Raw genomic sequence first — 26,964 nt, 5'->3', positions numbered from 1 at the left:
TACATTCCAAGTTATGAGCTATAAGTTCAGTGATATACATAGGTTATTCATAGCAGTGTAAATTCAAATTACAAATCAACTGTACATCTAGTTACCAATGCAGTAGTACAATGCAATTTACAGGTTATCCAAAATCTAGCGTACCTAAAGTGATACAGAACTATCAGAGGCATACCCCAAGGGAAATACTATTAAACTACAATATACATATTTTAGTGAAACAAAACGGGAATGCCTCGGAAACGAACAGGTAAGTCTAGCTGAAAAACTAAGGCATCATAAGTAGCTAATTTGGTGAATCTAGGCGAGGTTAGGGCAGACTCCTGTATGAAAAGCAAATCGGAACATTACGGAAATTTTAGCAGGAACGGAATTCAAGAGTGCTTACCCGAGGAGTGTGCCATCCCGAAAACCGGAGGGACGTCATCCAGATAGGCTGCTCGCAGACAGATAAACCGAGACCGACAGAATTCAGGATACAGAATTTTTTCGAACACTGCCTCGCTCACTATATATAGGAATTACTGGCCTTGGAGGCAACCAATCAGCGTGCACATGTTCCCTATCGCCACCTAGACTCACCAATCACAACCTTACTTTAGATCGAGAACTTTGACTAACATTCTAGAATACGCATGATCGCGAAAGTCGTATTTTTCCAGAATAGACAGAACACACTTTCTAGAACACATACCAACAAAGTAACACACCCTGTACAAAAGTTATGTAACTTTCTAGATCCTTCCAGGAACTATAGGACAGAATTCTACTATTTACAAATGCCTATGTTACAACATTATACAGTACAGGTTAGGTCAATAAAAATAAAACATCATATTGTATTTTACAAACAAAGACTTCAAAAAAAATACATTCCACTCGCATTACATTTTTCACTTGTAACAAAGAGTTTAGAAAACTGTCAAGTGAAGATGAAGGTGTAGTGAACTCCAGCATTGCAAGTGAAACTTTAGCGACTGGACCTGTGCGTAAAAAAGCGCGGAATGATCCCGGACCATCATATGCTGTTTCTGAATATTCAGAAGAGGAAGTTCCAGTGAATGCTACAAAAGCAAGAAGACACGCTAATGGGCCGGGTTGGAGGAGGGGATACGGCACACGTCAATGATGACGCTTCTCAGGTCAGGGTTGATATTTTTCAGTAATAGTGATGCTGAACATACTTCCGCACATACAAATGGGAATGCAAACGGCAATAGTGTTTACCGGAATTTTTTTACATTTCATGATAGTGAGCCACCTAGACTAAGTTATTCATCAGGTCAGAAAACTAGAGGACCGCAGGTTCTGCGTAGCTGCATCACTCCACTTCATTTTATTACGGGTTTTTTTGTTGTTGTTTTTTACTCCTGCACTGACGACTAAAATTGTTACGGAAACTAATTCCTTTGCCATAGAATGTACGGTATAATATAATTATAATTACTAATAAAAATTCTGAGTTTAATCTGACTAGGTATAAATGTGCAAAATTAATTTGGACCAGACTGTTGGAACATATGACAGAAAATTGGACTGCAAAGGGTTAAAAGAACATCACCAGATTCTACAAAGTCTCATTCAATAATTGGAAATATTTTTTTAAATTTCTGTCTAAATTTCTGTCTGAATTTGAAATTTGGAACTTATTTTAATGAAGTCCTGTTTTGTTTCTACTCCAGCATACACTGCGTGATGTTTGAAAAACCGTTGCTCCTTCAGTGGCTCTAATCTAAACGGCTGCCAGTCCGCTGCCCTCTATTATGTCACTATCCCACCCTGTTCGGGTCAATGATATGCTGTACTTCCCCTTCAGGTGCTTTACCTGTAGTGTTCTCTGGTATTATCATTGAAGTTGCTGTTGTTATTATTATTATTATTATTATTATTATTATTATTATTATTATTATTATTATTATTATTATTATTATTATTATTGCTGCTGCATTAGGGCCTACTAGCGACCACGTTCCAATTTTAATTCTTCATCCTTTGTTGTTGTTCCTTCCTTTTCTTCCAATATTCCTTCATTGTTTCACTATGTTTCTTTTTCCTTTCTTCAGGCCACTTTGTGCCAGTTTTCTTTGCCTCCCTCCCTTGGAATTCCTCCATCTTTAAAACTTTCTTCCTGAAAATTTCTCTTTCCATTACTTCTTCTCTGATGTTGGTTCTTTCCAAGTCTTTTTTGATCTCTTGAATCCAGGTGATTGTTGACTTTTTCTTCCAAAGATACGTGAAGATCTTTTTGGTTAGTCTGTTGTCCATTCTGTAAATATGTCCAAAAAATAGCAGTCTCTTCTTCCATACTGTTATAGATATGTTTTCTATGTTCTGATAAATTTTGTTATTACTTCTTAATTTCCAAAATTCTGTAGTTTTTAGAGGGCCTAATATTTTTCTTATTCTTCTTTCTAGTACTTCCAACCTTTCAAGTTTATAATTAAGTACTAAGCATTCACTGGCAAATAACTATTCTGGTTTCACAGCTGTGTTGTAGTGCTTTATTTTAATAATTTTAGATAACCATTTTTTGTTGTATGTATTTTTTATTACACCATATGCTCTTTCCATTTTGTGTATTCTTGCCTCTATAGCAGATTTTTCCAAACCATTTTCGTGGATTGTTTCCCCCAAATATTTGAATTGCTTTACCCTTTCGATTGAACCAACATCTGTCCTAGCAATTTTGGAGCATTTTTTATATTCGTCATTAATTTTGTTTTCTCTGCCGAAATTCTTAAGCCTACCATGTTGGCTGTTTCTTCCAGAAGATTACTTGTATTGCTGCATTAGTTAGGCTTTCAGAGAATATGGCAAAATCATCTGCAAATGCTAGGTAATTTATTGCAACACCTTTGTTCTTTCTCCCCAGCATAAGTGGTAATATATTATGGTGCTTCAGTTTTTTGTTCCAAATTCTCACAACTTTTTCCAAGATACAATTCAAAGGGAGTGGAGATAAGCCATCACCTTGTCTGACACCTGTTTTTATTTTAAAAGGTCGCAATATCTCACCCATAAATTTAACTTTTCAGACTGTGTCTGTAAGGGTTTCACGGATCAGGTTTGCCAATTTGGTTTTAACTCCAAACTCACGTTTGGTTTTATCTAAGATTTCTCTATCAACAGAGTCAAAAGCTTTTTTAAAATCGTTTAATGTAACGACTATATCTTTTGAGTTCATTTGTCTGTGATGAATTACTGACTTCAAGTTGAACATCTGTTCAGAGCATGACCTGCCCTTTCTAAGCCCAGCTTGATATTCACCCAGTTGACTGTCAAGTGTAGATTGTACTCTGTTGAGTAATATTGTTTTGAATACTTTATATACTTATACTTTATTATTATTATTATTATTATTATTATTATTATTATTATTATTATTATTATTATTATTATTATTATTATTATTATTATTATTATTATTATTATTATTCAGCTCCTAAAGAGTATTTAATGGTCTGCCTATTATACTGGTAATTTTATTTTTTAATTAGAGTCTTTGTAAGATGTTATTTTTAGTGTGACAAATTATAATCTGTTTAAAGATGGTCTCGAGTGGCGAGGGTGGTGCATTAATTCAGAGAACTTACTACAGATAAGAATATCCTAACCCACATTCCAGACCTTTAAGTCAGAGATTACCTCCTGTGGGACTCTTTAAGTGCCAATTTAACAAGTGTAAATGTTGTCTGGATGGTAACTAAGTAGGGCGAATGTTTAAAAAAATGTATTGTCGAATCCCGCAAGAGGTAATCTCTGACGTGAAGGTCTGGAAAGTGCGTTAGGATATTCTTATCTGTAGTAAGTTCTCCGAACTTATGCACCGTCCTCGCCGCTCGAGACGATCTTTAAGTAAATTATCATTTATCACTAAAAATAACATCTTGCAGAGACTCTAAGTTAATAAAATTACTAGTATAATAGACAGACCGTTAAATACTCATTAAGAAACCTTGTGTAGTTTTAAAAAAATGAGTTGTAATATGAGGAATGATGATGATGATGATGATGGCAACTTCAGTACTTCAGGGGAAGTACGGCATGTCATTGACCTTACCAGGGTGGGGGAGTGACATAATAAAGGGCAGTGAACTAGCAGCCGTTTGTATTCGAGCCAATGAGGGAGCAACAGTGTTTCAAACATCACGCAGTGTATGTTGGAGTTGAAACAAGGCAGGACTCATTAAAATAAGTACCAAATTTCAAATTTGTACATGTTTCGACAGAAATAAACATAAATATTTCCAAATATTGAGTGTGACTTGGTAGAATCTGAGGATGTTCTTTTAAGAATGAAACATGTCATTCTTTGTTTAATAATGTGTATTTTTATACCTTGTTTAATAATGTGTTTGTTTTAGATGTATGTTACAGTGTTTATAGTGTTATATTTATATTTAACTTGTGTGTTCAACAGACTGAAAAACTTTTAAGGTTCATTTAAGTGAGTTGACACTCGAAGGTATGGCTTCGTTCTTAAAAAAGCCTACCGTATCCTGTACATTGCTTGAGGGAGACCTACCTCCATTCCTTCCTCAGTTAGAAGTCTTATGATCTCAATTAGAGAGACCTGTGATAGTAGGTTGATTGAAATGTTGGACAACAACCCTTTACAAGGCAACATTCAAGTTCTCCACTATCTCGTAGTTCAGTAATAGAGGGGATGTTAACCAACATTAATTAATATCGACATTGAAGTTTTTTGTTGTTTTTGGAAATCTTATGTTATTTTCTAATTAAGGATAACACTGCATGATATCTTGATAAGTTTAATATATTTTTATAAACATAAAATTTTAATTTCCTACTCTTAGTTAATTAAATATTTATTTTTCCAGGAGATTGAAAACAACTTGAAAGCTGAAAAACCTCAGCGAGTTAAAATACGTAAAGGAGTTTGGGAGGAAGCATTGTTGGGCATTTCAAAGACTGGCAAGAGACTAATTGTCTTGGCTCCTGTGTTATTTGTAAGTGAATTCAGAATATGTTTTGCAGATTGTGTGCGTACAGAGGACAATTTTCCCATGGTCTTTATTATTGCTCATTTCAGGGTCCTTGGAAGCCCCAAGCACTGCCCAATTCTAAGCTTGTTGTTGAAGTAGAAGTTGTCCGTATCAAAAGTGCCAAAAAATCCCGTGAACCTACACTTGATGGGCTAAAGCAACTGGCAGAGAGTTCAGAAAGTAATGTAGATTCCAGGTACATGAATAACTGAAAATGATACGTGCTTTGAAAGGAAGTGATATATCTAAGATATTATAAAAAGAAATTTGTGATTTTTTTTTCCTTTCTTACAAACCAGCACTGACGAGACTAGCATCAAAGCTCGAGGAGCCTCAATCTCAGAAGCTCTTACCAACAGCCCGAAGACTCATAAAGCCAGTATCATATCTCGTATGGCCCGGATGGGTCAAGCAACCCTACCTCTTAAGGGTGCTGTGGTGTGTAATCCCAGTGACTCTGAAGAAACTGAGGTGAGTATTTTGCCAGATTTAGGGAATACAGCATTAATCATTTTCCCAATTTTTGTTATGTAGTAAGTCTTTATGTATAGAATATGTCATCATCTTTATTTCCATTCAAAACTTAATCATTTTACTCTTTGTTTATAAGACCCATTGGGCTCCTTTCCTCCTCCAGTGTCTGTTCTGTGTTCCTAGTCTTTCATCAATAACTGTATTCTTTGTCTTTTTGTGTCTTCCCTTTTCCTGTCTTACCTGGCTTTCTTCTTATTCTTCACTTCCCATATCAAGACTGAAGATCTGTCAAGATTACCCCTCAAATAGTATTTGAAGTTCCAATCTAATTGGTCCATTATTTTCCAGCTAACTCATTCTTGGTTGCCATCATTTAGCCCCAGTATACCAATTTGGGCTTATCAGTTGGTAACTAGCACATCTACCAAGACGCATGGCTAGTGCATGTAGTGGAGGCTTCTACGCAGGCTACTTGGAACCTTGGGAAGTGCCAGTGCACTATGAGAGACTTGGTCTCTTCTTTGAAAATTGATGCTGGCTAGGCCATCAGATGATATGCAGTAGATTTCGATTCCCATAGGGAACTTGAAATATCTGTCCTGAATGAATAAATTCACAATTCCAATTTAATTGGTCCATCATTGGAAATTATTCATTTTCCAACTGGCTCATTCTTAGTTGCCAGTATTTTGCCACAGTATGCCAGTTTGGGCTCATCATATTGGCACTGCCTGAGGCTCCAAGTAGCCTGAGCAGTTGCCTCCACTACATACACTGGTCATGCATCTTGATAGGTGTGCTAGTCACCAACTTATGAGCCCAAATTGGCACGCTAGGACAAAGCACTGGCAAACAAGAATAGTTTGATGGAACATTTATAATTTCCAATAATGGGCCATTTATATTGGAATTTTGAATTTACTCATTCAGGACAAACATCTCAAGTTTTCTGTGGGAATCGAAATCTGTATCAATCTACTTGAAGACGGCAGTGTATGAAGATGTGTAGTGTCCTTGTCCTTTTGTGTTTTCTTTCTATTGCTCCCTCTTCCCACACTGACCTGTCATTTTGCTTATCCTGTTATGTGTTTCTCTTCATATTCCTGTCTTTATATTACTTAACCATTTGGTTAATCTCTTTTAAGAAGACTTTAAGTATAACTTTTCACAGATCATCCCACCGGATACAATATCCTAGTTCAAAATCAAGCTCATTGAAATACTGAAGTAGCAAAAATGAGAGTCTCAAGTGAGGTTGAAGAGAATGCATTTAGTAATGTCTTTTTACTGACTGAGTCATCAATGTGTTCACAGTATGAGATACTGGTTGAATGTTGGACATTGAACAACTGTTCCTGACAACAAACTGCAGACTCTTGTCAACTGCAAGGAATGGCTGATCTTCCTCCATTGATATGAGTATAAGAGATATTCTTAAAGCATCACAGAACTTCATGTCATGTCGTGTTGACTCTAAAGAATGGGACAGACTCCCTCATAACATTGGTGAAAATGTACAGTACTTGCATATGTGCTTTTTGACAGGACATGAAGTTGCATGCCATTTTACTATCAAATGACTGCTCAGTAGTAATATTGATATTGATAGTTTTTTCTTGAGGAATATGGTACGTAATATATTGCAATAGATTCTGTTGTAGAACGCTCTGAATGTAGGTTAGAATCTGTTGCACCGTTGCTTAACATGTGAATATATTTGAGGACAAAAGTGCAATTCTGCATTACAATCATACAAAGTCTTATCCTCATGAAGGAATGCAGCCTATTTCAGATACCTTTTCTGAAATGATGAATAGTACGTAATACAACTGTTCATAGAAGTCAAGATAGAAAGGAAAGGTGGATGTGAGTAGAGATGGTTTTCTTGGGCATGGAATCTTTGACAGTGATTTGGTATCCACAATATGGCAACCCTGTATGCTGCAAAATAGGAAATATTACTTCATGATGATTGCCAACCTCCTGTGGGGCGAGAGCACCACAGTAAGAAGAATTAAAATTACATGTTTTGGGGAGTCTGTGTAAAACTAGGTACAGTATGAAATTGTACCTGTTTTGAAAATGTGGAATTAATTAAAAGCATTTGCAGTGTTGCTGGGTACTTTTAATACTTAGTTTCAAGAAGTACAGAAAATGATTCATCTGTTGTTTCACCTGTGATTTGAAATCTGTTCATTAGAGAAATATGGAGTGGCTTAAATTTAGGTACTGGATATCCTAATTGAAAGAGAATCCCAGAAAGCAGTTCTAGATCATGAAGTAAAAAAAGAGAAGAAAAAACTGTTTTGAGGAAAGCAGGTGAATGCAGGCAGTAAAAGGGACTGAATATGTTCATCCACTACTTCGATGATACTTGTACTGGGGGAGTTAGGGAAAATTATGAAAATACAGCATGATTCAACAGGTTGTGCAGAAATTGATGTAGCTTATAGAGGGGTCTAAATACGGCAACTTTCAAATAGGAGCATATAGTCTAGGACGAAACTCTCTGTCAGGGCAATCTTGTCAGGAAAAACATGTGGTAAAAAGCAAAGCAAAGTCATCTCTCTACAGGCCATAAAGGCCCTTGGAGGGATGGAAGGTAAAGGCTTCAACTGTCTGTAACCTCGGCACTTGGTGGGGTAGAGTGGTTAGCTCTACGTCCGGTCGCCATCGCCCCCAGGAATTAACCTGGTACTCATTTTTGGTGTAGGCTGAGTGAACCTCAGGACCATATGCACCTCCGGTAGTGGAAATCTCTTTTCTTAAACTTTCGACTTCCTGACAGGGAATCGAACCCACATCCTTCCGCGTGAACCGAGCACGCCTTTACCGCCTCGGCCAGGCAGCCCCTAACAATATTTGGTGGGGGAAACAACCAACAAATTATCCATTATGTCATTCCTGACATTGCCGTACTTACCCTGGCGCAGGATATTTTCCTAGACCAGCTAGCATCAACTCGTAGTGAAACAACTTCGGAACCAGTTTTCTCCCCGCTGTTCAGCAACGAGAGCAGCTGAGCGAGCATGGAGGGAAAGTGCGTGGCGTAATACGTAGTGATGGCTAGTGGGGATGCACGTTTTTCTCAAAGCACACAACGTTCGAGCCTATATTTTCTTTCAATAAATGCATGTATCCCAAAACTTTAGTTACTTAATCATGAAAATTTATTTATTCAGGTCATATTGCACACTGCTGTATTTTCCCTTTGTTGATAAATAATTTTCTTGTCATGTCATACTCTATAATCTGTCCTATTCCTTCTGCATGATCCATGCGCTAAATTTGTTGTTGTTGTTGTTCATATGGTAACATTATCTCTGTCCGGTTACTGCAAGTACTGCCACAGTATGGAAGCTGCCAGTCCGCTGCTCTCTTCTCATGCAGCAGCCAGCCATCCCGAGTGGAGCAAGTAGCACCTGCTTCCTAGAGCAACTACTTGATGATGTCTTTTCTAGACAGTATATTTCTATTCAAAAGTTATTATACTTTGAAACCTTTGTGGGATACTTCACTTTCTGTTCAACCTTTTGTATCACCTGGGTAAAATAGTGACAGTAGTGAGTGAATTCAACTGTACTGAACAGAACCTGAGGTAGACTTGGGAAACTAGGTGAGGATCACTATTGAGTTATGAGGGATAAATTCAGAAGAAGCAACAAATCTGTCAACAAAGAAAGGCATACAGTTGTTTTCTAAATATAAATGTAATGGTTTAATTTAGCCGCACCAACATATAGAAGATTTTTGGCAAGGTAAGGATGAGAAAGGGCTAGGATTAGGAAGGTAGCAGCTGTGACCTTTACTAAGGTACAGCCCCAGCATTTGCATGTTTTGAAAATGTGAAACCATGGAATCTCTCTTCAGGGCTGTTGATGGGTGTTTCTACCCCACCAATTCCCAAATTCAAGCTTATAGCTATCTGACCCAAACCATGTGGCCTATTTGCTCGGTGTATTTAGTTCAGTAACAAAGTTTACAAAATGGTTGCTGGAAAGTATAAAAGGATGCGTGTATATTTGTATATGAAGGTCGATCAGGTAAAAACAGGATTTTTTTCCTGAACATCAACAGTTGGTAAGACTGGCCCCGTGCTTCTGTTATGCTTAGGTGGGACAGTTAGGAGTGGGTAGAGCGTGCTGTTAGATATTTCCTGCCATTTCGTCAGTCATGCTCATGATGTCGGAGCTACAGGTGCACCCCTCCACTGCGCAACGCATAATTATAAAATTTATTGCTTGTGAAGGAGTTATAGCAGTGGAAATTTGCCAGAGATTGACTGCACAGTTCAGTGATCAGACATTGTCAAGGGCACGTGTGTTTGCCTGGCATAAAAAGTTCCAGAAAGGACAAGAATGTGTGGAGAATCAGCAATACGATCGCCGTCCTCGGACCGACATTACGGACGAAAACATTATTGAAGACATTATTGACGACGATCGATGGGCAACAGCATCAGAAATTGCAAAAAAAGTCGGAATCAGTTATGGGAGCTGTCAAGCAATCATCACAAACGATCTACAGTTCTGTAAAGTGTGTTCCAGATGGGTCCCTCACCTTTTGACTAAAAATCTGAAGTTGAGACATTTGGAGGTCTGTCAGTGACTTACAGCAAGGTTTGCAGAAGAAGGTGATGCATTTTTGAGTCGGATCGTCACCTGCGACGAAACATGAGTCCACCACTACACGCCCGAATCCAAACAAGCCAGTAAGGAGTGGCAGAGGAAAGGGGAGGCATCACCAGTGAAAGCCAAGACTCGACTGTTAGCTGGCAAGGTTCTTGCAACCTTTCTTTTCGATCGGCGAGGCATTTCGCTGATTGATATTTTACATGAGTGATGCACAATCCATACTGCTTACTACTATGAGCTGTTGAACAAGGCGAGGGTTGCATATCACCGCAAAAGATGAGATTAACCAATTCGACAGGTCATCCTCCTCCACGACAATGTGCGGCCCCATACTGCAGCTCTAACTGTCTCCAAGCTACAGGAAATGCACTAGGCTGCTCTTGATCGTCCTCCTAACAATCCAGACTTATCGCCCTCTGATTTCCATTTGTTCGGACCGCTTAAAAAAGCTCTAGGAGGGCAACAGTTTTAAGATGACGAGAGTGTGGAAGACTTATGTCTCTAATATTATTACAATATTTTTTTAAGTCCACCTGTTCAATACAATACAATATAAACCACTATTTCATATGGTTAAAATTTTATACATAATACATAAAAGTCAATGGTACATGTTTCACCCTTCTTTACGGGCATCATCAGCCATATCAATCCTAAAAATAATACATATGGAGTCTTTCTAATCTTATGAATTATGAATAATGATTTCGTAAAACATACAATAACATCTAAAACAACGATAATGCACCAAGGTGTGTTAAAAAAAAAAATTAACAGTTTTTGAAGATTAAAACGTGGTTAAACATGAATATTTGAGAGTTTAAAACTAAAATGGATCCTTTTGTTGTATATCATTAAGACTGTGACGACCTTGAGTGTAAACACAATCAAAGGGGGATGTTTCTTCAATTCCCATAGTATGAATCCAAGATGGTAAAATCACTGTCAGCTATTTAAAACAGAAGTGTGAACGTTATAAACATGTTAAAATGTGTATACGGTTGATATATCTGAAAGTAGAAAAGAAAATGGAACTTTTATTGGAGGCGTTGCTAATGATAACGTATGTCAAAGCTAGTGGGTGTCAGTAATTATGTTGGTAGTCAATTGAGAATAGTTACTTGTAACTAGTGTGGAAGATGTCGTGCGCAACTGGCTGGTGACATGACCCTGTTCTTTTTATGATGAGGGCATCATAAAGCTGCCCTTATGCTGGGACAAATGCATTTCCAAAGCAGAAAACTATGTAGAAAAATAAATTGTAATTGCCTTGTGTTTTTCAATAAATGAATTTAAATGAATAATAAAATCCTGTTTATATTTGATCCCCCCTCATATATGTGTGTGTGCTTTTTTTTTCGTACTACACATTATGTGACAAACAATTGATAACCGTTTGTGTGCAGCTGACTTATGATCCCGTTTCCATGCACCAAATGTTCCACTGACCCCACATCATTGATATATAAATATATACAAGGTGAAGCGTAATTCGCGCACTTGGGCGTCACAGCGCGACTCCTCACATTCCAGCAATAAAAAAATGTCTCTTACAAAATTTCATCTTGCGAGTATATCCGGCAGAAAAACGACGTTGAAGAGTAGCAATCTGGCAACACTGTAACCATGTGTAGGGTAACTACCTCTGTCAGCAGCAGTTAGCCGTACTGTACTGTTGGTGCAGTGGATAGAGTTTTGGGTTAGCATGCAGGAGGTCGAGTGGTCGAGCCTGGGTTGAGGCGTATGTTTTTTATTTCGTAAATGTAGTCCAGGTGGTATGGTATCTGGCATCTTAATTGTCAACAGCGATTGCAGTGGGTCCTCTAGAAACCATTTGCACTTACATACTACGATCCTAGAAATGGACGAACAATCGTTTTCATTGGTCAGCTTTGAAAGGCGCCCTTTCCACGTCGTGGGCGTGAATTTATTCGCACCACTTCATCTACTAGATGTGAAACCTGTTTTCTTTGTACCCTTCTCCAATGGTCCCATAGATTAGTACCAACTATTATTCTTGCCTCGTTCAGGTCCATTACATTTCGCTAGGGCCTTACGTTACCAGTAGGTCTAGCAACGTACTCTGCGAATAATGTCCAAACTCGGTTATAATTTGTATGTGTTATCACCATGGTCCCAATAATTCTGCCTTTCAACATTGCGTCTGGTAACCGCATGCTGTTTAGTACGTATCTCAATGCATTATTATTATTATTATTATTATTATTATTATTATTATTATTATTATGTTGTAAATGTAGGATACATGTGACCTCAGAAACGGTGTCTTACTGTATTACAGTAGGTAATGTCAGATGGAAATTAGCAAATAAAAAATGCACCTCAACCCAGGATCGAACCATCGACCTCCTGCATGCCAATCAAAAACTCTACCCACTGCACCAACTGTGCATAACGACGTTAACGTGCTGACAGCGGTAATTACCCTACATATGGTTACAGTGTTGCCAGATTGCTACTCTTTAACGTCCGTTTTCTACCGGATATACTCGCAAGACGAAATTTTGTAAGAGACATTTTTTTATTGCTGACATGTGAGGAGTCGCGCAGCGACGCCCGAGTGCGCGAATTACGCTTCACCCTGTATATGTGTGTGCAGTCATTAAGGTATGATGCCTGGTTGAAAAGCTGAAATTCCAGTTAAAGTTTTTGCTTTACATGCTTTACATTTGATTCAGTTTTGAAGGTTTCTGTTCTTTGAAATTAAACTACACTAGGGAGAATGGAAATTGCTACGACATGAAGGAATGGGTGAATTGTATTGATATTGGAGATATGGAATAAATTGTAATTGCCTTGTGTTTTTCAATAAACGAATTTAAATAAAAAATAAAATCCTGTTTATATTTGATCCCCCCGTGTGTGTGCGCGCGTGCGTACATAATCAATACTTTTATCAGGCCAGTTGGATTGTTCGTATGGCCTTCCACACCTTATTGGTCACAAATGAACCACCTCTATGCGAAGCTCCATAGAGCTTTGTAAACATGAAGTCTGTGAGATGCAGGGATGTGAAATATTCGTTTGTAAAACTTGCTGTGGTGATGGCTACAAGCAGTGGTATATCAACTACTGTAATGTCATTGGTAGAGAGTGCCTGGATGATTGGTCTTTCTGAGAATATGTTATCTGTGTGGGTTGTAGCTAAATGTGTTAGCTGAAATACATGTGCAGTGCATGTATGACAGCAGTGGTCAAGTGAAGAGACATATGCTGAGAGACCTGTGACAGGACCAACCTGACAGACAACAGTGCAGAAGGATTGCTGCATCATTCACGTGTCTTTGACAGACCCCCGAGCAACAGCAGTGAAAATTTGAGCTACTGTGACACTACACATTATGTGACAAACAATTGATATCCGTTTGTGTGCAGCTGACTTATGATCCCGTTTCCGTGCACCAAATGTTCCACTGACCCCACATCATTGATATGTGAGGCTGTCCTAATGTGGTGAATGAACACACTGGGCTGATGAATGGCATTTTTATCTTCGCTAATAAACCATACTTCTGTCTTGTCCTGAATGATCTTTCAATCATGTACAGTGGTAAAAAATTATGAAATGGCGTATGGCTTTTAGTGCCAGGAGTGTCCGAGGACAAGTTCGGCTCGCCAGATGCAGGTCTTTTGATTTGACACCCATAGGTGATCTGCGCGTCATGATGATGAAATGATGATGAAGACGACACATACACCCAGCCCCCGTGCCAGGGAAATTAACCAATTAAGGTTAAAATTCCTGACCCTGTCGGGAATCAAACCCGGGACCCCTGTGCCCAAAGGCCAGCACGCTAACCATTTAGCCATGGAGCCGGACATGTGCAGTGGTGTACCAGGGAAAAGGACTGTACTGATTTTATTGTTGAGAAGTACATGTGGCTAGCCAACCCCTGTAATTTAAGTCTGGGAACTGTTGGCTTTCATGTGAAATCACCATTAGTAGGTGCAGCGACTGCTCAACTGAATGTGGATGAAGTTACCAATCCAGTGGTTGTCCCTCTGATGGGGATCATTGCATGTGGGATGTTTCAGGAGGACAGTGCCTGCCCCCACACTGCAAGCAACTCCAGGGAAGCTCTCCAAGACATTTTGCTTTTACAGTTACCAGCCAGGTTTCCAGACCTAAGGCCTATTGAATATGCGTGGGATATGATGGATAGACACTTGCACAACTCCCTGTAGCTACACCAAACTGTGGATGAAATGACCCCTGTGGTGCAGCAAGCTTGGGCCACAAATCCACACTACGGGATGCAGAGCCTTATCGACTCCATACGTTGCACAGAATTAAGTAATGTATTATGGCTGCGAGTGGGCCACCCTGTACTGACTTGTGTCCTTGTGAGCGCACTGACTCCTTTTGACATGAGAATAAATAATAATCACATCACTGCCTCACATGTCCAGCTGGGCTGAGTGGCTAAAATGGTTAAGGCACTGGCTTTCTGAGCCCAAGTTGGTAGGTTCAATCCTGGCTCTGTCCGGTGGTATTTGAAGATGCTCAAATACGTCAGCTCTGTCTTTGTAGATTTACTGGCACGCAAAAGAACTCCTGCAGGACAAAATCATGGCATCTGGACATCTCCGAAAACCATATAAAAGTAATTACTGGGATGTAAATCCATTATCATTATTATTACACCTGTCCACCACACATACTTGGGATATTGTACACCATTTCCATGGTGTTCCAGTTTCTGTTAGTGTATTACATAAATAAATTAAAGAATGAATACATGATCATCATTTTCACAAGTATTTTCAGGGTATCTCTTCATAGTTGTCAATTGGGATGATTGATGAGTATTGCTCTGGGAATCCTGTGCCCCTGAGAGTCCATACTTTTCATGTGTAGCAGAGAACTGCTCTTGCTAAAGTTCAGTACAAATATATTTTGGTATATTTTTGCACTGAAGTTGGTCTCATAGTCCTACTGTTCTTAAAATTTAAATGAGGTGTGTCTACATTGTTGAAGAAGGGCAACAAGTTGTGTAGGTAATTAAATTCATTAGCTTTCTCAAGGAAAGTGTTATTTAAATAACCCTAGAACACAAACCCTCGCCATTTTTACAACGCATACTTGGCAACACGGCTCTATCTGCTAGGCTTTTTGCGCCACGTTGCTGTCCTACTCAGTAGCTTCCTACAATACCGCGAGCTTAGTCATTGTGCGTGCATTGTTAGAGTGAGTCTGTTGATTTCAAATTGAAGACTGTTGCGTCGTAAAATTTACGACGATTTATGACTACATATGCTAAACTTAGCAAGGTAAGTTCTGTAACAAAGTTACATTACAGCACTGTTCTGAATGAAATAAGTATTTAGAACCACAGAACTTGTCATACACATACTGGTAAGTAACGCGTGCCGTTATGGTTATTGCAGATGAGTATTATACAAGGAGATGACCCGAATTTTGGAGAAAAAGTTGTGTCATTGATTTTTGAAAAAGAGGAAGAGTGTGGTTTGTGTAATGATTTTAGTTCTGATGAAGAGGTTGATAATGTGCAGACTGATGACATAACGCTGACAGATACAGATGAAGAAAATATACTAGCATGGAATACGGAAATAATCCCAAGCAGTCATGATGATTCCCCTGTCACTGTGCAACGAGGCCGTAAGTGCAGAAGACTTGAATCTGAGAAGTCCACGAGTTCAACATCTGAAAAGGAAGACTACCGAGATGTTTACTCCCCACCGAGAAATGTAAATATCGTGATTGCCCCTAGGAAGATTCTAAAAGGAAGTAATAATCATCGCTGGTCTGCAAAGCCTGCCAGTCTGTCACGAAGTCGCACTCCAAGCAGAAACATAATACACTTTGTTCAGACCCCTATTGGAAACGCTAAGTGATAGTTCATCTACCCAACGTAAAGGACTGGTTAATACTGGCAAGAGAATTATTTGTCACATCTGTCCTGCTCAGAAAAGGCAAATGACGACAACATACTCTAGCGAATGTCACCGCGCATATTGCAAGGAACATAGAGCAAATCTTTGCATTAACTGCTGTAAATGAGACACCAGGGACTTGAAAAACTAGGAGTTAACACTCTGTAAAATAACTTACACGTTAATACATGCTTCTTATATTACATTTTGTGTGCAATTACATTTTATCATCATGGAAATAAATAGTCGTAAATATTACGAGGGTTTGTGTTTATGTACTACCAAATTAGGGTTTGTGTTCTAGGGTTAAACATGTATTACTAGAAAATGGTTCTCTACCACAAAGGCCATTACTTTAGTCTTCTCTGTACATATTTCCTTTATCTCTCTGCATTGAGTATTAGATTATAGATGGAATGGTTGAAGTTGCTAAGAAACCAATGTTCTCTCTATGTGTGTAAAAAAAAAAAATGATAGATGTGCTATAAAATGATATTTTGTAGGAAGAAGGTGGTGCTGTTAGTGGGGGATCATCATCTGCAACATCAAAGCCCACTGTGAAGACAAGAACGCCGATGCTGAAGCCTCGTTCCTCTCGGCAGGAATCCCCTGCTGTATCAGTCTCGAAGTCAACTGTTATGAGTAGTCCTGTGGCCCAGCAGTTAACAGTATTCTCATCTCCAGGTGTGGGTTGGCAGCAGGCACAACATATGACACAACCTCCACCACCACCTCACATGGTAGGTAATCTTAACATCTCAGTAGCTTGCTTTATTCTCTTCTTCATTGGTTGCTTTACAAAATGTTGCAACCTCACTTACTTTTAGTCTCCTCCTGACATGAGAAGAAATAAAATAATATTATTATTATTATGCCATGTTGAGAACATTATTTTCAAGATTGTTTAGTGTAGGTTACATGCAAGCTTTTCCTGTGTTATAAATCCATTTACACCAAATGTGATGTTTCCAGAATGTTGTCAAGGACCCCAGCAGAAATATTAAGATTGATTAATAGAGATCAACCAGGTAAAGCTTGCATCCTAATTGGCTATGTAGATCTGCTGTGCTTGTTTCCTGTTTCCTTATGTGCACATACTTCCTGCTGGGAACGTTTTGTAGTGTAAGATCACTTCTTACTTAGTTTTCTTGTGGATTGGATGTGTTGTTCTCTGCGGTCCCATTTTGTGCGGAGCTCCAGCTCTATCGTGAGGTAAACGCTCTTTATTTTTTTATTTAACGATTTAACTTAATTTAATAATTATGTACAGGAGCTTCCACCATTGATATCTATTACCCTTAATTCTTTTAGATAACCATTTCTTGAATGGAGTAGTTAAGTCATACTACTTCTATTATTGTTTTGGTAGAGGCAAGCCTATTTCCTTTGTTTCCATTGGACAGGCCATGATAAATATTTTTAAATTTAGGAGCCAGCACCCAGACCTAGGAGCCAGGTATATTTCTAGTACTTGCATCGTTAATATACTGGCATCTAGCCTTCTGAAAAATAAAACATAGTAGCAATACAGTAGATAGTGATTTTAAAGTTTTATGCACTATAACAGATTACCACAAAATGTAAAGACCCAGCACTACACTGAACTAAATAAGACATACCACTATGTATACAAATTTATTAAACTAGCCGATTGTTGCATATTTATATTGTGACACTGTTCTAAGAAACTTGTAAATTGTAAAATGTAAACAGCAAAGTGAATCTTGTCATCAACAACACCAAATTGCACAATTCCTTTGTATGTATTAGTCTGTCATGTTAAAGGATTAATAACTTAAAATTGAAACATTATCTGCCTATCTAAAAACAAATATGATACAGGGAGCAACCCATACTTTACAAGACATTCATATTTTACCTTTTGTGTCAATGCACATACCTAGGAGCTTCGTATCCTGTCAATATATGGAAATAAATTCTGCGAGAGAACGTACTATTTTACTTTACAATATCAGCTCTGTTGAAATAGTCAATTTAATAGCAAACAATGTTTTGATAGTAAAGGAGCATCGCGGGATATTATTTGTGTCATTTACACACGAAGAATATTTGAGTTATTTTCTATGTCAGTAATAATTTCTCATCTGTATTACATGTCATGTCAATAGACATGTAAATTTGTGGAACACCAGGTAATTCTTGTAAAAACTGCTTGTTGATCACATTGACAGTTTCATTTCTTGGAGCAAGAATTGCCCTTTGACACAGCCATGCATGATTGGTGAAATGCTGTGCCCGCATATGATAAAAATTGTAGATCTCTGCATGCCGTAGATTTGTCTGGGTTTCGCACACATTCACACAGACAAATGCTTCCGGATATCGTGGACTGAGTATGGTTCCTCGTGTCGGGGACCGAAAATGGCTTCTTATGCCATGGACCTAAAATGGCACTTTAACTGATATACCGTTCACGTTTTATTGCTGGTATAGCAAAATCCTCGTTTCCTAAAATTTTAATTGAATCAAATGAATTTTGGGTAAGTATGAAATAAATAAATAAAGAAAGAAAGAAAGAAACAAAGAAAGATATTGTAAAAAATGATTAAAAGTAGTTTAAATAATTTATGAAATAATTACTCTTAAGAATACTAAGTCAAAAGTCAACTTTAGAGGTGAATTGTGTGAGCCATTTGAAATCCATACTGGACTTCGACAGGGAGATGGACGCTCGCCATTATTGTTTAACTGTGCCCTGGACAAAGTCATGTGAGAATGGGTAAAGAAATGTCATTCAAACATCAAGATAGGCAGAAATATTCAACTTAATTGCCTAGCATTCACAGACGATCTTGCATTACTAGCAAGTAGTGTGGAAGAAGCTATATTTCAAATTGAAGAACCCGAGAAAATTGCTGCAAAAATCTGAGTGCAAATCTTGTTCGAAAGGACTGAAATGATGCTGACTTTCAGAATTGAAACACCAGCCATTCACTTTGACAGTGGCAAAGAAATTAAGATTGTGAATAAGTTCAAATACCTTTGGGAATTTATAGCCGGGAACACACACAGCAGAATATCTAATCTGAAAATAACACAGTGAATCACCTAGCCAACTTATTAAAAAATCTCTCTCCACGAATGCTAAATTTCGACATTACAATACAGTTGTAAAACCCGGAGCAACTTATACCAGGTGAGTTGGCCGTGCAGTTAAGGGCGCACCCCTGTCAGCTTGCATCTGGGAGATAGTGGGTTCAAACCCCACTGTCAGTAGCCCTGAAGGTGGTTTTACATGGTTTCCCATTTTCATACCATGCAAATGCTGGGGCTGTACCTTAATTAAGGCCGCTTCCTTCACACTCGTAGGCCTTTCCTATCCCATCGTCACCATAAGACCTATCTGTGTCGGTGCAACGTAAAAATTTAAAAAAAAGAGGAAAAAAAAAGCAACTTATGCTAGTGAAACACTTTTCAAGTTGAACACTAAATCAACAACCGATAAGTTGCAGAAAGTAGATAGACGAATCTTCAGGACAGTCATCAATAAGAAACACGGAGTTGATGGCCAGTGGAGATCCTAAGAAAGTGGTATGTCGTGAAAGTGAATCAATGACAGATACAATGTGGAAAAGGAGAATTGTCTTTTTTGTCATATATTCAGACTACCAGAAATCTGACTAGTGAAGCAGTTATTTAGTTACTTCTGGAAATATAAAATAAAGAACACTTCGTTCACAGATATCGTGAATGATTTAGAATTAAATTTATCAGTGCTCCAAATTGAAGGCAGAGAAGAGAAGAGGATTCTAAGGAATAAACACTTATGTTACAAACTCATAGCATTGGAACGAAGGAATTACACCATTACTGACAACCAAAGGGCAACCAGGGGCCTGTTCCACGAACGAACTTTGCAACTTTTCAACTTTGCACTTTTCACTTTTCAATTCTTGCAAAGTGCAAAGTCTTTCTGTTCCACCATGATCTAGGTTGTACTTTTCAATTTTTTCGCAAAGTGAAAAGTCTTTGCGAATGAGTGATCCGATCGAGTTTATTCCATGAGCAAACTGTATAGGCCTAATACTCTATGCTTTTTAATGCTTTACTTTTCGCGGCGAACTTGATGGTATAATTGTGGTACTGTTAAAGTATTTTATCATGGGAAAGAAAGGTTATTACAAGAAGCTGGCTGTGATGGAAGTTGTCAAGGAGAAACGTGACATCCTTTTTGGCAACTTTAAAAATAACCTCTCAAATGCACACATCAATGTTAACGAGAGTAGCGTCAACACATCCACACACAGAAGGAAATTCACCCTTCATTAGAAATCCCGTCGCTATATTATGTGGATTATCAGGCCAACGTACTGTTGGGAAATATTACATTTACTATAATATCTACGACTTTGGTAACAGTTCTGCAAATAATTGATTTTGATGTCCCATGCATTGGTGCTACACTGTGTAGCTGGGCACCATTTACTAACCAATGTAAGCATATAAGAATTTGTTCTTTTTCAGAAAGGAATCTATTTCTTTTTGTTGCATGTTTCAATAAATGACCGATCATTTTAAGAATATATTCAGCCTGTGTTTGGGTAATACGATATCACTCGCGAAAGTCCGTCGAAGTGAGGTTATGAAAATTAATCCTGTCTTTGTACGTTCTCGTATTGGATTTTTCATCACTATCCTCACTTGATGCTAACAAAAGCTCTCGTCATAACGTGTTTATATCACTAAACCAAATTCTACGCCGAGAAACTAGTGAACATACTTGTTAATTAACAGATGAAAAGGGAAATCATCTCTTTGCAAGATTTATGAAAACTTTTCACTTCATTTCTTTGCACTTTGCATTTCTGTACCAATGGAGGAACATAACAGGCTTGAAAAGTGAAAAGATTCCTAACTTTTCACTTTTCACTTTGCAAGCTAAATCTGAAAAGTGATGGTGAAACAAAATCTGAACTGCAAAGTGCAAAGTGAAAAGTTGCAAAGTTCGTTCGTGGAATAGGCCCCAGGTCCGACAGGATGAAGAAATTTTGGGTGTGGAAGAAGCTGAAAAGCTGACTCTGTTTAATACTATTAGACTTTAATGTATATGACTGATTAAAGTTCTCCAATGGTGGCGTAAACTATGTAAAAGAAAGAAAAAGAGAATTAATGTGTAAAGAATCATCAAAGAATACACTTGCGTTAACATTTCAGATCTCTGTGTGCTGTAGATTTGGCTGAGCATTGCACACACACACAGACGAACACTTCTGGATATCACAGACTGAATATGGCTCGCTCGTTTCAGGGACTGAAAATGGCTTCCTACACCATGGACTAAAATGGCTCCTTGACTTGTATTAGCTATCTTATGTACGTTGCTTAACGACAGTGAATCTATACATTTTATCCTGGTGAAATCACGTATTGTCATATCCCAACACACGTTTTCCACCAGTTTTTCGTTAATATTTCCCCAACAAATGGGCGTATAAGTGCTTTCTTTGGTTATTATAAATTTTACCTGTTAGATTTGTGTATTGAATCTTAATTGTCATATTTCCTTAATATTGAAGTTTTGTATATATATGTTGGTTCTCTTAGAATTGTAACTTCCTATTTGAGATTGACTTGACTTATTTCCTGTGGCTCCTTCAGGAGCATAGGGCTTCGATGAATTTTCGCCAGCGGACTCTGCAACGGGCCATCCGACGTACTTCTCCCCAGGTTTTTCCTGCCTCACTTGCCCCCTCCAATACGGATCTCTTCCAGGTCTGCCATGGTCGACCCCGCATTTGTTGTCTCTGCGTATTCTATTCCAGGGCTTGCTTCTCAATGGCTCCATCCTGCTTTCTCAACATGTGTCCTATCCACCTCCACTTCCGCTGTTTGATCTGATTTCCAATGGGTGTTTCCCCAGTCACTTCCCATAGATCTTCGTTACTAATCGTGTCCGGCCAATGAATGTTTAGGATCCTGCGCAAACACCGATTTACAAAGGTTTGCAGCATCTTAGTAATTCCTGTAGTGACTTTCCAGGTCTCACATGCATAGAGGAGGACTGACTTGACGTTACCGTTGAAGATCCTCAATTTCGTTCGTTGAGATATGGCACGGTTTTTTCATAGTGGATAGAGCTGCACAAATGCACCATTAGCCTTCCTTATGCATGACCTAACATCCTCTGTAGCTCCACCTTGTTTGTCTATCATACTTCCCAGGTAGCAAAATTGGTCTACATTTTCACTTTCCTGTCCATCTAGACAAAATCGTTCTTGGGTATTTGAGAACAGCCTCATATGTTTGGTCTTACTGGAATTAATCTTGAGTCCTGTTTTTCGTGCCTCAGTTTCTAGCTCTTTCATATGCTGAAAGGTGTGTGTCAGCAAGCAAATATCATCTGCATAATCCAGATCTTCCAGTCTCTCTAGCAGCCCCCACTGTAAACCCCTTCTTTTCTGCATACACTTCCTCATGATATCATCTATCACCAGAAGGAAGATGACAGGCGACAGGACACATCCTTGCCTAACTCCGGAGGTCACTCCAAATGCTTCTGTTAGCTTGCCTTTATGAACCACCTGGCACTCGTAGCCATTGTATGTCTCCTTAATCAGGTTGACTATCTTCCATGGAATTCCATACTTCAGTAACAGGCGCCACATGACGTCCCTGTCGACTGAGTCGAAAGCCTTCTCAAAGTCCACAAAGAGTATATATGTATTAGAGTTCCATTCACAACTCTGCTCAATGATGATCCAAAGAGTGTTGATCAAGTCTACACAATTACGACTCTCTCAGAAGCCAGCCTGCTCCTTCCTTAGCTTCTGCTCAGTTGTTGTTTTAATGCGGTTGAGGATGAAACGGGTGATTACCTTATGAGGAATAGATAGTAATGTAACTCCTCTCCAGTTGTTGCAGTTACTTATGTCTCCCTTTTTTGGCAGCTTGACTATGAGTCCGTTCTTCCATTCCTTTGGCATCTTTTCCTCCTGCCAAATTTTCTTGAATAAGATATATAATGCTGCAGCTGTTACGTCTATTTCAACTTTTAAGGCTTCAGGTGGAATGTTGTCTAGCCCAGGAGACTTCCCGCTTTTAATCTCTTTAAGTGATTTTCTAATCTCTTCTATCGAAGGCTCATCAACACGGATGCGAGCATCACCGTCCCATTCCTCTTCTTCGACTTCATCTACCTGATCATTTCCTCGTTTGAGTATTTCCTCAAAATGGTCTTTCCATCTAGCTAATTATTCATGTTCTCCAGTAAGCATAGTCCCTCCTTTACTACGAATGGGACGCTTTTGCCTATAACTCCTCTTAGATAATGTCCTTGTTATACGATACAGTTCCTTCACATCACCTTTATTTGCGGCTATTTTGGCTTGGCTTGCATATTTTTCGACCTGCCTACGTCAGTCATTGCGAGCACTCCTCTTTACTTGTCTGTCTAACTCACTGTATTTCTTCTCAAGTTCTCTTTTAATATGCCTTGTCCTAGAGTTGAGGATACCGGCACCTTGGCGTCTCCGAAAACCGTAAAAGAGTAGTTAGTGGGACGTAAAACAAATAACATTGTTAGAGTTGAGGATAAGTTGCTTCGTCTCCCTCCGCTGTTTAATCTTCTCCTATGTCTCTTCTGACATTCAGTCTTTCTTCAGCAACTCTCTGTGACCTAATGCCTCTTCGCAGGTCTTTGTTAGTCTTTTTAATGGCTTCCCATGTTTCCTCTACTCCTTCAATTGCTTCTAGATCTAGGACTTCAAACCGGTTTTTCAACTGTAACTTAAAGTTTTCTACTATTGGTTCCTTCTTCAGCTTGCCAATGTCATAAAGCCTACTTCGCCTCTGGAAAATTCTTGTGTTTGCTGATATCTTAAATTTAAACCAAGCCATCACCAAGTGATGATCAGATCCAACGTCCGCTCCTCTCTTGTTTCTCACATTGTGAAGCGAGCCCCTCCATTTACGACTTACTGCCACATGATCAATTTGATTCTCTGTGCGATGGTCGGGCAACACTCGTATGACTTTATGGCACTCCTGATGTGGAAAAAGCGTCCCTCCAATAACCAGATCATGTTCTGCACACAAGTTAATGAATAATTCGCCGTTCTCGTTCCGCTCACCAAGCCCATGCTTTCGCATAATGTGTTCCACTCCTTCATTATCTTTTCCTACTTTTGCGTTAAAGTCTCCCATGAGCAGGACAACTTCTTTCTGTTTTATTTCCTTTAAAACGCCTGTTAATGCTACATAGAATTCCTGCTTCACTGTCTCTTCAGACGGCTCGGTTGGGGCATAACACTGCACTACGCAGATATTGCGTATGTTACTCTGAAAACGAGCTATGATAATTCGCTCTGATATAGGGTGCCATTCCAGGAGTCCCTGCTTTGCTCTCTTGCTCAGTAACAGTCCAACACCGTCCCTTGCAACCTCTCCATGTTCTCGCCCTGAGTACAAGAGGGTCATTCCATTCCGACACTTCATTTCTCCAAAGTCATCCCACCTCACTTCACTTAAACCAAGAAAATCCAATCGGTAATTCTCCATTTCTCTGATGATCTGTTTCAGCTTCCGAGGTTCTCTCATTGTACGAACATTCCAACATCCAAATCGTGTTACATGTTTCATGCTAAAGGTCGTCAGCTTTTTGTCCGTCTTTCTATTTTTCATCTCTGTTTCTTCAATTTTTTATTTAAGAGCTTACGAGTTATTGGCCCATAAACTCCGAGTGCCTTGGTGGGGCTGCCACCTTAAGGCCAGTGCCACCTTAAGGCTAAGGCACTGGCACTGGCTTTTACACGGGTGTTGGTGTATATACTGAAGAACGAGCATTTTCTCTCCTCTTCTTAACAGTGTATACTTTAGTTATACCGCCGATTCTCAGTCGCCATTTACTCAGTCTGTGATAACAGGGAGCACCGCGAGAAGGTTGGATTTGATATTTGGCTGAGAGAGGCTATGTATTACGCATCATCAGCCCTTGCTCCCTTATTTGAGATTTCAAACCATAAAATTTGCATTCCACCTGTCTTAGGCTCTTCCACTTCCACATCCTTTCTTTTGATTGTCATGATTGGAACTTCGATTTTGAAATTATTTTGTTTCCCTGTTTTTTAAAATAATAAATTACCATAAATTTGGACACCAAAGTTTATGAGAATGAATCCTTTGAATTTAATTTTAATAAAGCATGATAATTCTCTCTTTTCTCAGGGCGAGTGTGTGAGTTTGTGTCCTGGCACATAATGTTCAGGTTTTACCTAACCCTCTGAACCCTGTTAAAATGGTAGGAACTGTAACTAGGTGATATACCTGAAATAATTCTTCCACAATGACTTGAAATCATAGCTATATTCCCATACCTATATGTTTCATAAACACATACATAAAACAAACTTATCACCTTGCATAAATAAACAAAAGACTGGAAAGGTTTTCCCCCTAACATTTGAACATATATAACAAAGCTAAATCTGAAGTAAGAGTACATGGAAGAACCTGGCTCCTCTTCTTTAGTGACTCAAGATGAGATATTTACTACCATTATTAGTAATTGACAATAATTGATGGTGACAAGCTCCCTCTGTGGATCAGCGGTAGAGTGTCGGCCTCCGGATCCCAAGATAGCGGGTTCAAACCCGGCAGAGGTAGTCGGATTTTTGAAGGGCAGAAAAAAGTCCATTCGACACTCCATGTCGTACGATGTCGGCATGTAAAAGATCTCTGGTGACACATGTGGTGTTTACCCGACAAAATTAATTAAATCTCAGCCATAGACGCCCAAGAGAGATCCGGTTTACTCGGTCTGCCATCTAGTGGGGGCTTAGAGTAAAACGGAACGTCGAAATTGACGAGCAGACAGCCAGATGGCGTCAAATTGAAATGTCTGCACACGGTAGCTGAGGCCATACGATTATTATTATTATTATTATTATTATTATTATTATTATTATTATTATTATTATTATTATTATTATTGATGGTGACAAACAGGTTCGAAAGTGACCCACTTTGATGAGTTTGTATAACCGTATACAAGTCTCAGAGATTGTACCATCAACGCACAGTACCATGATCCAGATAATTTCTCCAAAACTGTAACTTAGTGACACAAACTGGTTTTAACTCTGTTTTAGATATACTGTTCACTTTGCAAAACATAAGTTGTCTTCTTCTCAAAACTTATGTAGGTTATAAAAGCAGACCGTTAGACTTTTAACAGGTATAGCAGTTCAAGATACCAGATAATCAGCAACCGGTAACAGTACATCACATTACTGTCATTCACTTGTGATCAACAATGGGCAATAGACAACTTCTTACTTTAAACACATCCTTATGTGCGAAACCAACTTCCTTCTCCACCTTGCCCTGACAGATCCATAATGCAGACTTGCTTTTTTATGCACAGATGACTTATGTAATTTCCCAAGTCATGTGAATGCTGGTGATTCATCAAACTTCCCTGTGCTGTTGCAATCTGCAATTACTGTAGCTTGGAATTCCCAGATACTGTACATACTGTATATATACAAACAATATTTAAGACATAAAACCTTCTAACTTCTACACTAAATGTATGAAACAAATTAGTTCTGAAATAAATGCAATGATACTGCGTATCTTATATACACAAATACTCTGCACTATCAAATATTCTGTGCACCCTCATTTTAAGAGAGGAAGAAAAAAGAAACTTGGCTTTAATTTGTTTTTTTATTTACAAAAAAATTAATCCTATTTAATGATGTATTCCAAATCTGAATTAATTACAAAATAAGTGAAATACAATTTTTATCTATAACTACATTACATGCTCCTTTTCCCCTATTCAGCCAAGCAGAGTTACTTAGATGGTTAACGCGCTAGCCTTCTGACCCCAACTTGGCAGTTTTTATCCTGGCTCAGTCCGGTGATATTTGAAGATGCTCAAATACGTCAGCTTCATGTCAGTAGATTTA

General features: G+C 38.7%; 1 protein-coding gene across 4 annotated transcripts in view; it reads left to right on the top strand.

Moving 5' to 3' along the window:
* LOC136867227 (FK506-binding protein 15) overlaps positions 1-26,964 on the top strand; it is a 282,391-nt gene that overhangs the window by 63,864 nt on the left and 191,563 nt on the right. For all 4 annotated transcript variants that reach the window (XR_010859645.2, XR_010859643.2, XR_010859644.2 and 1 more), the window contains 4 exons: positions 4,842-4,970; positions 5,054-5,202; positions 5,306-5,477; positions 16,537-16,773. Coding sequence is in view for 1 of the 4 variants with exons in the window: in XM_067144367.2 (XP_067000468.2) it covers positions 4,842-4,970; positions 5,054-5,202; positions 5,306-5,477; positions 16,537-16,773 (687 nt within the window). In the remaining 3 variants the exon portion in view is untranslated. The remainder of the gene's footprint in view (positions 1-4,841; positions 4,971-5,053; positions 5,203-5,305; positions 5,478-16,536; positions 16,774-26,964) is intronic.

Source organism: Anabrus simplex, chromosome 3, assembly GCF_040414725.1.
Source record: "Anabrus simplex isolate iqAnaSimp1 chromosome 3, ASM4041472v1, whole genome shotgun sequence".
Taxonomy (NCBI): Eukaryota; Metazoa; Arthropoda; class Insecta; order Orthoptera; family Tettigoniidae; genus Anabrus; species Anabrus simplex.
This window is presented reverse-complemented; position numbering and strand designations above follow the sequence as displayed.